The sequence below is a fragment of the Otolemur garnettii genome, unplaced genomic scaffold (assembly GCF_000181295.1).
Source record: "Otolemur garnettii isolate 467f Iridium unplaced genomic scaffold, OtoGar3 scaffold00021, whole genome shotgun sequence".
Taxonomy (NCBI): Eukaryota; Metazoa; Chordata; class Mammalia; order Primates; family Galagidae; genus Otolemur; species Otolemur garnettii.
The window spans coordinates 18457623-18471913 of record NW_003852416.1 but is presented as its reverse complement, the minus strand read 5'-3'; the positions used below and the strand labels follow the sequence as shown (position 1 = coordinate 18471913).

Genomic DNA, 14291 nt, shown 5'->3' with positions numbered 1-14291 from the left:
TGTGGTCCCAGCTACTTGGGAGGTGGAGGCAGGAGACTTGCTTGAGCCCAGGAGGTGGAGGTTGCTGTGAGCTGTGATGCCACAGCACTCTACTCAGGGGGACAGCCTGAGTCTCTGTCTCCAAAAAAAAAAATAGAAAAACTAACAGGGCATTATGGTGTGTACCTATAGTCTAGCTACTTGGGAGCCTAAGGCAAGAGGGTTGCTTGAGCCCAAGAATTTGAGGTTGCTGTGAGTTATGATGCCATAGCACTCTACTCAGGGATGACAGAGTAAAAGCCTGTCTCAAAAAGAAAAAATAAAATAAGTTTAGTAGAGATTCAGGGAATGTTATGGGTACAGGATGTGATTGCCAGAAAAGTGAATGCTGCAGAAAAATGTGAATTTAGTGTTGTGAAGAGAGATCACCATGGGCTGGGGAAGCCTAGGGTATCTTCTTGAAGTGGGTAGGATATGTGCTAAGCAGAGAACAGAGGCATAAGTGGGTTTGAGATAGGTAAGTTGTAGCTGAAACTGTCTCCTTGCTGACCTCTTTCCTTTGGTGTGCCTTTAGACTTGCCCTCATCCCTACCAGCAGATGACTTCTGAACAATCATGTCTTTTTGATATTTTTACTTTGCAGTTTAATAATCTCCCGTTGGTCCAACTGTTCTGGATGAAGTCCAAACTTTTTTCTGCCTATAAGTTTCTTGAAAACTACTGCTATGCTTGGGGCTTTTGTTCATGGATTTTACTTCTTTCTGCATAGCCAGCCTAGAGGTTTGGTGATGGGGGGCTACTGCTGAGTTTGGGCCAATTGGCTGGGTACCTGATTTATGGAGCATACCAGTCAGTTGTCCCCAGAGGGCCCCTACATACCCTTCTCACCTTCCCCTCTTTTACCCCAGGTGCTGCTGCATGAAGAGGGGAGTGATTCTGGCTTTGTCAGTCTGTCTCGGCTAGGCCCATCTCTGAGGGACAAGGACCTGGAAATGGAGGAGCTGATGCTGCAGGATGAGACACTGCTGGGGACCATGCAGAGCTACATGGATGCCTCCCTCATCTCCCTCATTGAGGATTTTGGGAGTCTTGGAGAAGTGAGTTGGGGCTATACTTGGAGGTCTTCAGGTAGGAGCTTTGTATAGGAGGTTCTGGCTCAAGTCCTTCAACTTGTTTTAGGTATGGCTCTTTTCTCTCAGGACTTGGCTTCTGGGTCTTCAGCCTGAGCCATTAAAGTATATTTTTTATTTGTAGCTGGGAATTAGATTGTATGCTACTAGATTATGTCCTATGTGAGGATTCCCTGGCTAGCCTGGACTATTGTCTAAGGCTATTCCCCCTGTTAGGGCCAGAGGGTTCTGATCTCTATTTTTGAGTCCAATTCTAGTCTAGTCAAGGATTGTCCACTGAGCATCCCACCTTTTAAGTCTGAGAGGTCTCTGTTGACACTAGAAAGGTGATGGATGGATGGTAAATGATCTTTTTTTTTTTTTTTTTTTTGAGACAGAGCCTCAAGCTGTCCCCCTGGGTAGAGTGCTGTGGCATTACAGCTCACAGCAACCTCCAACTCCTGGGCTCAAGCGAGTCTCTTGCCTCCGCCTCCCAAGTAGCTGGGACCACAGGCGCCCGCCACAACGCCCGGCTATTTTTTGGTTGCAGCCGTCATTGTTGTTTGGCGGGTCTGGGCTGGGGATTCAAACCCGCCACCTTAGGTGTACGTGTCTGGCACCTTAGCCGGTTGAGCTATAGGCGCCGAGCCGGTAAATGATCTTGAAACTGATGCCTCCTGGTGTTCAGATTCTTCTCATTGCATAATTAAACTGGGGTGAGCCCTAGGAGACTGATTTTCTGGCATCTACTCCTTCTCAAAGGCCTGTTAAGTCATTAGATAATGTTGGTAGAACCTTCTCATTGTCTTTCTGGAACAGACCAGGTTATCTCTGGAGGAACAGAATGAAGTGTCACTGCTTACAGCTTTGACGGAGATCTTGGACAATGCAGATTCTGAGAACCTGTCTCCATTTGACAGCATTCCTGACTCAGAGCTGCTTGTATCACCTCGGGAAGGCTCTTCTGTGAGTATGGAACCAGGGAAAGGGGATGTGTGGTTTATTTAAAGAACAGATTATGTCTGTGGGCCTATTCACATAGGTCTGAAGCACAAACTGATCTCAGGTCTTTCTCTGTCTGTTAGCTGCACAAGCTACTCACACTTTCTCGGACACCTCCAGAACGTGATCTCATCACCCCAGTTGACTCACTGGGGCCCAACACAGGCAACAGTAGAGTGAGTGGGGTAAGCCTCACCTAGGGGGCCTCAGGAATTCCCAGTGGGGGAGAAGTATGTGGCAAAAAGTCTGGAACATACTTTGCCAAAGAAAATTCCTCCTGATGCTGCTTTTCTCTCTTGCAGGTTGAAATGTCTCTCACAGACCCCCCTTGGGACTTTTCCTCACCCTCTTTTCTGGAGACCTCTTCCCCCAAGCTTCCTAGTTGGAGACCCTCAAGATCAAGACCACGTTGGGGACAATCCCCTCCTCCCCAGCAGCGTAGTGATGGAGAAGAAGAGGAGGATGTGGCCCCCTTCAGTGGCCAGATTCTTGCTGGGGAGCTTGACAACTCTGTGAGCAGTATCTCAGACTTCCCCATGCATCTGGCCTGCCCTGAGGAAGAAGATAAACCAATAGCAGCAGAGATGGTAGTGCCAGCAACTGGTGATGAGAGCATCTCCTCCCTGAGTGAATTGGTGCGTGCCATGCACCCATATTGCCTGCCCAACCTTACCCACCTGACATCACTTGAGGATGAGCTTCAGGAGCAGCCAGATGATTTGACACTGCCTGAGGGTTGTGTGGTGCTAGAAATAGTGGGGCAGGCAGCCACAGCTGGTGATGATCTGGAGATCCCAGTTGTGGTACGACAGATGCCTCCTGGACCCCAGTCTGTGCTTCTGGATGACTCACTAGAGACTAGTTCTGCCTTACAGCTTCTCATGCCAGCGCTGGAGTCAGAGACAGACCCTGCCTTGCCCAAGGTAACCCTCTGCCCTGAAAAAGAGGGATCTTTACTGGACTCAGAGGAAAAACTGGACTCAGCCTGTTTGTTGGAGTCCAGGGAGGTCATAGAGCCAGTGGTGCCCAAGGGGCCTCAGAACTCACCTGCCAATGGAGGGATGGGTTCCCAGAGAGCTCGAAAGGGCAGGAGGAAGAAGAACAAGGAGCAGCCAGCAGCCTCTCTGGAAAGCTATACCAGGAGGTTGAGGTCATCCTCTCGTGGACAGTCTACTGTGGCTACAGAAGCAATTTCTCAGGCAGGCAACTTGCAGAAACAGCCTCAGGAACAACTTCAGAGAGAAATTGGGCCTTTACAGGGTAGGGGGAAGCCCCGGGCTTGGGCTCGGGCCTGGGCAGCTGCCTTGGAGAAGCCTGGCTCTGAGAACTTGGAGAGAAGTGGTGGACAAGGTAGTCCTAAAGAAAGTCCTCTAGATCTATACCCTAAGCTGGTGGACACTGTCCAAGCCAATCATGTCCCAGCCTGTCTCTCATTGGTTGACTCTGCCCAAGTGGGCTCTATGCCAGTTGACTGTGTTGCAGCTGATCCCACTGCAGTTGACTCTGTTTTACCTAACCCTGCACCTGTTGACCCTGTGTTGGTTGACCTTGCTTCCGTCAGCTCAGAGCTAATTGACCCTCTCCCAGCTGAACCAGTGCTGATTGACCCAGTCCTGGTTGACTCAGCAACAATTGACCCTGCAGTGGATGTTTCCATTTCAGATAACTTGCCACCAGTTGATGCTGCCCCATCTGATCCAGCACCACTTGACCCTGTTCCCAATGACCTGGCCCCAGTTGACCCTGTGTTAATTAAATCCAGACCAACTGATCCCAGACGAGGTGCAGTGTCATCAGCCCAAGGCAGTGCAGCCCCACAGCTCCTCTTAGATTCAGAGTCCTTGGACTCTCCAAAGGGCATCATCCCTGAAGTCAAGGAGGTTGTGAGTCCTCTGAAGGTAGAAAGTAGTGCTAATGTCACAGCCCAGGAAGCCAGACCTCGGCCTCTTAGCCTATCTGAGTACCGGCGACGAAGGCAGCAACGCCAAGCAGAGGCAGAAGAGAGGAGTCCCCAGCCTCCAGCTGGGAGGTGGCCAAGCCTTCCAGAGACCCCCACAGGGCTGGCAGACATCCCTTGTCTTGTCCTCCCACCAGCCCCAGCCAAGAAGACAGCTCTGCAGAGAAGCCCTGAAGCTCCCCTTGAGGCATCCTTTGGACCCATGGGTCCCAGTCCTGCTTCTCCTAGTCCTGAACCACCTGCAGACAAATCTATGGCTTCAATTCCCACTGAGCAGGTGCCATCCCAAGAAATGCTGCAGCTGGCAAGACCTTCCCCTCCTATACAGTCCATGTCCCCTGTTGCACCCATGCCTGCTGCTCTGCCTTTTCCTCCAGGTGGGCTGGGTATTCCCCCTAGTCTGCCTCCACCTCCCTTGCAGCCTCCTACTCTCCCAGTGTCTATGGGGCCAGTGCTCCCTGATCCCTATACTCACTATGTCCCTGTGCCACCCTGGCCTTGTTATCCCCCTGTGTCACCTTCTGGCTATCCTTGTCTGCCCCCGCCACCACCAGTGCCGATAGTGTCTGGTACTCCTGGTGCCTATGCTGTGCCCTCTACTTGCAGTGTGCGTTGGGTACCACCTCCTGCTCCAGTCTTACCTTATAGTTCCAGCTGTACCTTTGGGCCTTTGGGATGGGGCCCAGGGCCACAACATCCTCCGTTCTGGTCTGCTGTTCCTCCACCTCCTTTGCCTCCAACCTCTGTTGGGAGAGCTGTTCCTCCATCTAAGAAGGAGACCACTGGCATTCTAGCTGGCCCTCCTGAAAACGAACTTCCTGTGCCAATGGCTCCACCTCTCAGTCTTGGGCCAGCTGGCCACGGAGCTTCACAAGTAGAGCCTACCAAGGTGGAGGTCAAGCCAATGCCTACGTCTCCCCATGTGAAACATAAGGTATCCTCCCCAGTACAAAGCCCCCAGATGAAGACTCTGTCCTCTCTGGCTGCTGAAAGTGTGGCTGTTGAGGAACATGCATCAGAGAGGCCAAAGCCTGAGGCCCAGGAGAACAGGCCCCGGGAGAAGCCTCCCTCTCCTGCTACCAAGGCTGTTCCCACACCAAGGCAGAGTACTGTCCCCAAGCTGCCAGCTGTCCACCCAGCCCGTCTAAGGAAACTGTCCTTCCTGCCTACCCCACATTCCCATGGTCCTGAAGATGTGGTACAGGCTTTCATCAGTGAGATTGGTGAGTAGCACACAGTTCTTTTGGTCTCTAGAAGGGTAAAGGGTTGACTTAGGAGTATTCTCCATAGAACAAGATAACCAATCCTGATAAAGCTGGCCTTTGATTTCTTTGGAGGGTTCTTGAGAGGCAGAGCTTTAGGTTTGCTTAGACCTTTAGTGCTCTGTGCTGCTGCTGCCTAGGCTTGCTGAGTACAGTGGGCAAGGGGTAGTAGAAAGGGCAAAGTGAGGGGATTTGTGGGCTTTCTGGGACCTGTGTACTCAATTGATAGGGGCTGGTTTTCAATCCTATGTTGTGTTCCTCTACAGGAATTGAGGCATCAGACCTGTCCAGTCTGCTGGAGCAGTTTGAAAAATCAGAAGGTGAGGGAATTTGGGGTAGTTTTGCTCCAACTCTTTGTTTCTACTTCCTTTGGACCCCCTTAGTTACTTAAACTAGGGTGAAGGGGAAGGGCAGTCTTGGCCACTAGAGCAGCCCCTTAATTAGGATGAGGACACAAGATTCAACTGTGACAGTAATTTAATCAGTGGTAGTGGTCGTACAACGAGGCAAGTACTATAAAAGAGGAGACCTGGAGACCCAAATAGGTTTGGATTATTTGGGGACATTTTTCTTGAATGAAGTAGCTCTCAAGCCGTGCTTTGAAAGATAGCATTTCATAAAGAGAGTGTGTGTGTTGTGAATAAAGGCAGAAATAACAAGGCTGGGCATGGTAGCTCATGCATGTAATCCTAGCATTCTGGGTGTCGGAGGCAGGTGGATTGCCTTTGCTCACAGGTTTGAGACCAGCCTGAGCCTGAGTGAGTCCCCTGTCTCTAAAAATAGCCAGACATTGTGGCTGGCATCTGTAGTCCCAGCAACTAGGGAGGCTGAGGCAAGAGAATCACTTGAGCCCTAGAGTTTGAGGTTGCTATTAGCTATGATGCCATGGCACTCTATCAAGGGTGACATAGTAAGACTTTTGTCTCCCAGAAAGGGGGGGGGGGCAGAAGGAACACATGGGAAGGCTGGTATATGGTGCATTTGGAAGGGAATGAATAGCTGGACTTTCTCAGTACAGGGTGTGGGTCTTGGTGCTGTAGAGGATATGGGATCCTGTTCTCAAGTATCTAATGGGGTAAATGGGGAGAAAAGTCTGACTTCTGAGTTGGTAATAGGTATATCTAGGACAAGACGGGGCTGTGAGGCTAGGAGTTAAGTTAGGCAAGTTACATAGAAAAATGCCAGCCCTTCAACTGGCTAAGGCGCCAGCCACATACACCTAAGGTGGCGGGTTCGAATCCCCAGCCCGGACCCGCCAAACAACAATGATGGCTGCAACCAAAAAATAGCCGGGCGTTGTGGCGGGTGCCTGTGGTCCCAGCTACTTGGGAGGAGGAGGCAGGAGACTCGCTTGAGCCCAGGAGTTGAAGGTTGCTGTGAGCTGTAATGCCACAATTCCACGGCACTCTGCCCAGGGGGACAGCTTGAGGCTCTGTCTCAAAAAAAAAAAATGCCAGCCTTATAAATTTGAACTCTATCTCAAATTCAAGTGTGGAATGTGGGTGTTTCTGAGCAGAAAAGAGATATGATTAAAAATAGTACCTGGGCACCCACTGGCAGAAACTGGATCTCTTTGGGGAGAGCCCAACAGGGAATATGTAGGCTAAGTGGATTTTCCTCCTTTGAGTCTCAAAGCAAGCCCTCTGTGCCTCCTTAGTCTGGAACATGTGGTTGGGCTTTTAACTAGTATGGTTTCTTTGCAGCCAAAAAGGAGTGTCCTCCCCTGGCTCCTGCTGACAGCTTGGCTGTAGGAAACTCAGGGTAAGTATGGAGACATGTGAGCGAGTTACCCTACAGCTGTTGGTCAGCAGCCAGCTGGCACTTCAGGACCATCATCTGGATGCCTCTGTTGTAGGGACATTTAGTCAGCTCTAGAATCTTTCCCTGTTTCCCCATCTCCTGCTCTCCCCATTACTACTGGGCACTGTCTTGGGGGATAAGGTGGGAGGGTGTGTACTGCCCTCCAGCTAATTCCAATCAGGGATTCCGAATACCCCAGAGGTGTCTTTTATCTTCTTCTGACAAGTCATGCCTTTGGGGATTTCTTTTCTTCATTTAAAAAACTTTAAGCTTACTCAACGTGACGGTATAGCTTGAAAGTGGGGAAGATGTTAATGGCTATGACTCCCCTTGGTGGGTACAGGCATGCTGGACCTCTTTGCTCCCCAGTCTCCCAGCACTGAGAGGCCTTTTTTCATTTCTCATGTTCATGGTACCCCATCTATTCTGCCAAGCAGGTTACCCTCCATATTGGTTTCAGGTTGGTCTGGGCTGAGCAGGTGATGCTCTTGATGTGAAGGAGGTTGGGGTTATTAAAGGTTATGGCTAGTCTGCCTCCTGGAATTGGGCAGAGCTGAGTTGAGACCCAATCTACAGTTTAGTTATTAGGACCCTTTTTGTTCAGGAGGAGGAAGATGGGGGCATTTGTGCATCCCATTCTTCTATGCTGCACCCCTTTCTCTTTGCTTTGTGAGGAAAGCATATGTACAAGATATTGAGGAGGCAATGAATCAGGCTTTCCCTTTTCCCCCCCTGCCAGCAGCGTTGACACTCCCCAGGAGAAGAGGCCCCTAGACCGGTTACAAGCCCCAGAACTGGCCAACATAGCAGGTGGGTTCAGGGTGGGGAACACTGCCTATGGTTAGTTTATGCGGCAACATTTACAGTCTCCTCTGCATCAAGAGTGTGTAGGCATTGAGGATACAGAGATCTGATCTCTCTTAAAGGTACTCACAGCCTAGGGTATAGATGTGTAAACGAGTGAGCATGTTTAGTATCTGAGGTAGTATGTTAAAGAACCCTGTGATTTATAGGGAGATGTGAAGGGGGACAGTTAGGGAATGGTTGTGTAGAAGGTAATTTCCTAAGCTGAAGCTTGAGAAAATCACTGATATCACTGGTATCAGTCAGGTGTTAGATTTGAAGGACAGGGCATTCTAGGAAGATGGAGCAACTTGAGTGATCTGAAGAAACAAAACCAGCCACCTGTTTTGGGTAATTGCGAGTGGCTTGGTTCAACTGGAATATAGTGGGATCAGGGTGGTGGGCAGAGCTAAAGGAGGAGATAAAACTGGAATGGTGAATAGGAGGTCAGTTTATGGGTACTTTGAATACCATGTCAAGCTGTTTGGACTTTATCCAGTATTGAATCAATTGAAAAAGCTTTACCAGATTGGTTTTTGGGTGCTCTACCTAGCAGAAATGTAAAAGACAGGTAGATGCGCACGAAGCCAGAAGCAGGGAGACCATCAGAAGATGATTGTTTGAGTCCAGGCAAGATGCAGCCTAGCAGTCACGCATTGCAGGGTGGAAGAGGTGGGTCTAAGAATGGAGTGTTAGACCAGTTAGGAACTCATCACCAGCTAGGTTTGGTAGTCAGAAGATGAGGGATTCAGCTGGCTAGGTTTTTTTGCTGATCCCCTGGATGGGAAACATGGGGAAAGGAGCTTGGTGTACTTTTTGAGATAAGATGGGGTTCTCTGGAACCTATATACACAGTATTTGGAAGTGTAGAATCGGATCTCATCCTGCTATCTCCATCCTCCCTCCCACTCAACAGGGCTCACCCCTCCTGCTACCCCTCCCCACCAGTTATGGAAGCCCCTGGCTGCTGTCTCACTGCTGGCCAAAGCCAAATCTCCTAAGTCTACTGCCCAGGAGGGAACCCTGAAGCCTGAAGGAGTTACAGAGGCCAAACATCCAGCTGCAGTTCGCCTCCAAGAAGGGGTCCATGGCCCTAGTCCAGTCCATGTGGGCTCTGGGGACCATGACTATTGTGTCCGAAGCAGGACCCCCCCAAAAAAGATGCCTGCCCTAGTCATTCCAGAGGTGGGCTCCCGATGGAACGTCAAACGCCATCAGGACATCACCATCAAACCAGTCTTATCCCTGGGCCCAGCTGTCCCCTTGCCCCCATGCATACCTGCCTCCCAGGAACCACTTGATCACAGGACTAGCAATGAACAGGCAGATCCCTCAGCACCTTGCCTTGCCCCATCTGCTTTGCTGTCCCCTGAGGCCTCGCCCTGCCGGAATGACATGAACACTAGGACTCCCCTTGACCCTTCAGCCAAACAGCGATCAGTGCGCTGTTACCGAAAAGCCTGCAGGTCAGCTAGCCCCCCAAGCCGGGGTTGGCAGGGCCGCCGCGGCCACAGCAGCCGTTCTGTCAGCTCTGGGTCCAGCCGGACCAGCGAAGCATCTTCCTCTTCATCCTCATCGTCGTCTTCCTCATCCCGATCCCGGTCCAGGTCCCTCTCCCCCCCACACAAGAGGTGGCGAAGGTGAGCTCTGATGGTCCTTTAGGTCCTCTCCATTTAGGAAGTTTATGTACTCTTCTGCAGTTTACTTTTAAAGCTCTTACAGGTTGTCTTTGGTACTTTCAGGCACTAAGGCTTCTATTTCTGTCTTCGGCTTTTGTCTTCATTCCTTTTCTGGATTGTTGAAGTAGGCAAGCTGTGAGATGATAGCTTTTATATACCTCGTTGGAGTTTGGGGTGCAATCTCCTGAGCTCTTCTGCTTCCTTGAGACCTGCTTTAGGGAGACTGTTAGCATTTGATCTTGACCATGTTGATATTTTCACACATATCAGTCCTCATTCGTGGTATTTTCTTGGTGCTATGTGGGTTAGTGGGTTAATTGTTAATGGAAGATAGTTCTTCCCTTAATCATCTGTTGAGGAAAGTGTCTGGGGCAGTTTCTTTGGGTGTTAACTCTTCTATTTCCTGGCATCTTTTTTTTCAATAACAGACCCCAATTTTCCTACTTAATGAAGAATTCTTGGGTGTTGGCAATGGTATAAATCTTTAAAAATGGTTTCCAGTGGGCCCAGTGCAGTGGCTCACACCTATAAACCTAGCACTCTGGGAGGCCGAGGTGGGTAGATTGCTTGAGCTCACAGGTTCAAGACCAGCCTGAGCCAGAGCGAGACCCTGCCTCTAAATATAGCCGGGCATTGTGGCAGATGCCTGTAGTCCCAGCAACTCATGAGGTTGAGGCAAGAGATCGCTTGAGCCCCAGAGTTTGAGGTTGCCATGAGCTATGATGCCATGGTACTCCACTGAGGACGAGAAAGTGAGATTCTGTCTCAAAAAAAATAATGCCTCGGTGCCTGTGGCTCAAGCGGCTAAGGCGCCAGCCACGTACACCTAAGGTGGCGGGTTCGAATCTCCAGCCTGGGCCCGCCAAACAACAATGATGGCTGCAACCAAAAAAAAAAAAAAAAAAATGGCCAGGTGTTGTGGCGGGCGCCTGTAGTCCCAGCTACTTGGGAGGCTGAGGCAGGAGACTCGCTTGAGCCCAGGAGTTGGAGGTTGCTGTGAGCTGTAATGCCATGGCACTCTACCCAGGGGGATAGCTTGAGGCTCTGTCTCAAAAAAATAAAAATAAAAATAAAATAAATAAATAGAAATGCCTTCTGCTGTTGACCTAGCACAGTCACCTCCTGTTATGCCATGATCACAGTATTCTATGAGACTTGGTAGGGGCGCAGTAATAACCTAGAGATCTAGGCCTGGCCCCACACTACAGATAACTAGTTGTGATAACTAGTTGTGAGACATAGGGCCCAGGCCTTTATCTCCCTGAGTATCTCTTTTTCTTCTTTCTGATCTGTTAAGTGTTTTTCTTTTTCTTTCTTTCTTTTTTTTTTTTTTTAAGAAACAGTTTCACTTTATCGCCCTTGATAGAGTGCAGTGGTGTCACAGCTCACAGCAACCTCCAACTCCAGGCCTTAGGTGATTGTCTTGCCTCAGCCTCCTGAGTAGCTGGGACTACAGGCGCCTGCCACAAAGCCTGGCTATTTTTTGTTGCAGTTTGGCTGGGGCCAGGTTCAAACTCAACACCCTTGGTATATGGGGCTGGCACCCTACCCACTGAGCCACAGGCACTGCCCCATTAAGTGTTTTTCAATTTTCTTATGGTTAGAATAGTATTTTTCAGGCCAGGAGTGGTGGCTCATGCCTGTAGTCCCAGTACTTGGGAGGCTGAGGCAGGTGTATTGCTTGAGTTCAAAAGTTCAGAGACCAACCAGTGAGCCAGAGTGAGTTCTTGTCTCTAAAAATAGCTAGGCATTGTGGCGGGTACCTGTAGTCCCAGCTACTTGGGAGGCTGAGGCAAGACAATCACTTGAGCCTAGGAGTTTGAGGTTGCTGTGAGCTATGACGTTACAGCACTCTATACCAAGGTATGAGAAAGTGAAACTGTCTCAAAAAAAAAAAAGAAAGAAATAATATGTTTCAATTTTTAATTGCACAATTGAAAATAAATATGATCTTTACCAAAATAGTCCAAAACAATCCAGATACATCTTAAAAGTTCCACAAAGTGGAACCTCAGTTCATCTGTGAAGAAAAATTGTTCTTACAGAGCACCTATGCTCTGCTTTATCTTTGGCCCTCAGCTGCTGCTGCTGCTGCTGCGTTTTTTTGTTTTTTTTTTGAGACAAGAGCCTCAAGCTGTCACCCTGGGTAGAGTGCTGTGGCATCACAGCTCACAGCAACCTCCAACTCCTGGGCTCAAGCGAGTCTCCTGCCTCAGCCTCCCAAGCAGCTGGGACCACAGGCGCCCGCCACAATGCCCAGCTATTTTTTGGTTGCAGCTGTCATTCGGTAGATTCGAACCCACCACCTTGGGTGTATGTGGCTGGCACCTTAGCTACTTGAGCCACAGGCGCCGAGCCAGGCCCTCAGCTTCTTAACAGAGAGGTAGGGCTGGGGCCTGGATAAGTTAAATGGGATATACCTGCACTACTACCAGCATTCCTGCATGTGCTTTTATTCACCAGGTCCAGCTGCAGTTCCTCCGGACGTTCTCGAAGATGCTCTTCCTCTTCTTCATCCTCATCGTCGTCTTCATCTTCCTCATCCTCACCATCCAGTTCCCGAAGCCGTTCTCGCTCCCCATCACCCCGCAGGAGAAGTGACAGGAGGCGGAGGTGAGCACATGTTCAGGGAAGCAATCCCTGAGAGTTCTGAGGCTTGCATTGTCTTTCATTGGGGACTGATGACACCTTCTCTTATCAGGTACAGTTCTTACCGTTCACATGACCATTACCAAAGGCAGAGAGTACTACAGAAGGAGCGTGCAATAGTGAGTGGAGGGACAGGTCATGGGAGGAAGGGGCTTACCTCTGAGCAATGGGCTCAGAGAACTGTCAATAGCTGCATATAACGTATGTCAATTTTCTTTCATTTCCAATACAGGAAGAGAGAAGGGTAGTCTTTATTGGGAAGATACCTGGGCGCATGACTCGTTCAGAGCTGAAACAGAGGTTCTCAGTTTTTGGAGAAATTGAGGAATGCACCATCCACTTCCGTGTCCAGGGGTAAGCTTGGGCACGAAGGGCAGGATGTCTGTTCCCATTCATCTGCCTTGATGTTTCTCTGTCTTTACTCTTTGCTCTGGTGTGCTGGCCAATATGGGGCACCTTCATTTCTTTAGAGGGTTGGCTTTTTGGGAATGAGAAGAAACACCTCCATACCTAGAGTGCTGTGCCTTCTCCATGGCATGTCCCCAGATGGCCACCCTAGCCCCTCCTTCATCATCTCCCACCCTTCTCACCAGTGACAACTACGGCTTCGTCACTTACCGATATGCTGAGGAGGCATTTGCAGCTATTGAGAGCGGCCACAAACTGCGGCAAGCAGATGAGCAGCCCTTTGATCTTTGCTTTGGGGGCCGCAGGCAGTTCTGCAAGAGAAGTTATTCTGATCTTGGTGAGTGCAGTAAGGGACTGAGGCTTTGGCATACATCATCCCGTTCCCAGAAAGGTTCCCAGCCTTTAGAGAGTGGGGTTAGGCAGGATTATCACAATACACAGAGAGCCCAAAGGATGGGATGAAAGGAGAAATGGAGGCTCTGACTTAAAAATCACAGCAATTTTATCTCCATCCATTATATTGGAATGGAAGATGGCTAGCTATTTGAGGTTCCTGTGCTTAGAAAATGTAGTCAGAGATCTTGACATTTCCTCTCTTTACCTTTTTAGATTCCAACCGGGAAGACTTTGACCCTGCACCTGTAAAGAGCAAATTTGATTCTCTTGATTTTGACACATTGTTGAAACAGGCCCAGAAGAACCTCCGGAGGTAACCTTGGGCCCTCCCCCCACCCCTTTTTTCTTTGGAGGTGCCTAACCTCCTCCACCCCACTCCCCCACTGTAGGGGAGAGAGCTGCTAGTGAGGATATGACTGTTTTATAAAGAAATGGAAAAAAGTGAAATAAAAAATGTTAAATCAGATTTTTTTAAAGGGGTATTTGTTTTTTATAACAGGTATTGAAACAAGTTAACTTGCATTCCTATGTGAGATGGGTGGAGCTGAGGAGTTCACCCAATGTTTGAAACATCTAAGTCACTATGCAGACTAATAAACATAAACTCCAGAGAACTTTCAAATGCTGTTGTACTTCTTTCTATGGGGCTAGTGCCAAATGCATTCACTTTTCACATCTGAATACAACTAGGGACATGCCTCCCTCTGGTCAGGTACAAAATCATACTGGATTTGAAAGTTGGCTTCTCATGTATATTGTCTGTGAAATTAGTCATCATCTAGGGTAGTGCTTTTCAAACATGAAAGGGCACTCAAATCATGTGGAGATCTTTTCCATTTTTATTTTTGTTTTTTTGAGACAGTCTCACTTTGTCACCCTTGGTAGAGTGCTATGGTGTCATAGCTCACAGCAACCTCCGACTTTGGGCTCAAGTGATTCTTTTGCCTCAGCCTCCCAAGTAATTGGGACTACAGGCACCCACCACAATGCCCAGCTATTTCTAGAAGGGAGGTCTCTATCTGGCTCAGGCTGATCTTGAACCAGTGAGCACAGGCAATCCATCCACCTCAGCCTCCCAGAGTACTTGGATTACAGGCATGAACCACCCTCCTCAGCTGTGGAGATCTTTTAGAAGGTGGATTCTGACTTCCCAGGTTGGGGCCTGAGATTCTGCATCTCAGGCAAGGGGATGATGATACTGGTCCAG

General features: G+C 49.3%; 1 protein-coding gene across 2 annotated transcripts in view; it reads left to right on the top strand.

Annotated features, from left to right (window-relative positions):
• Positions 1-13700, top strand: part of PPRC1 (peroxisome proliferator-activated receptor gamma, coactivator-related 1) — a 20950-nt gene extending 7250 nt beyond the window's left edge. The window contains exons 2-14 of one of the 2 annotated variants that reach the window (XM_003787226.2): positions 888-1076; positions 1908-2054; positions 2174-2275; positions 2393-5270; positions 5576-5629; positions 7013-7070; positions 7849-7919; positions 8869-9592; positions 12095-12244; positions 12333-12399; positions 12513-12634; positions 12874-13025; positions 13298-13700. In XM_003787226.2, the coding sequence (XP_003787274.1) occupies positions 888-1076; positions 1908-2054; positions 2174-2275; positions 2393-5270; positions 5576-5629; positions 7013-7070; positions 7849-7919; positions 8869-9592; positions 12095-12244; positions 12333-12399; positions 12513-12634; positions 12874-13025; positions 13298-13401 (4818 nt within the window). In that variant the 3' untranslated portion in view covers positions 13402-13700. The remainder of the gene's footprint in view (positions 1-887; positions 1077-1907; positions 2055-2173; positions 2276-2392; positions 5271-5575; positions 5630-7012; positions 7071-7848; positions 7920-8868; positions 9593-12094; positions 12245-12332; positions 12400-12512; positions 12635-12873; positions 13026-13297) is intronic. The other variant, XM_023511696.1, reaches the window with a different exon arrangement.
• Positions 13701-14291: the final 591 nt, after the last annotated feature.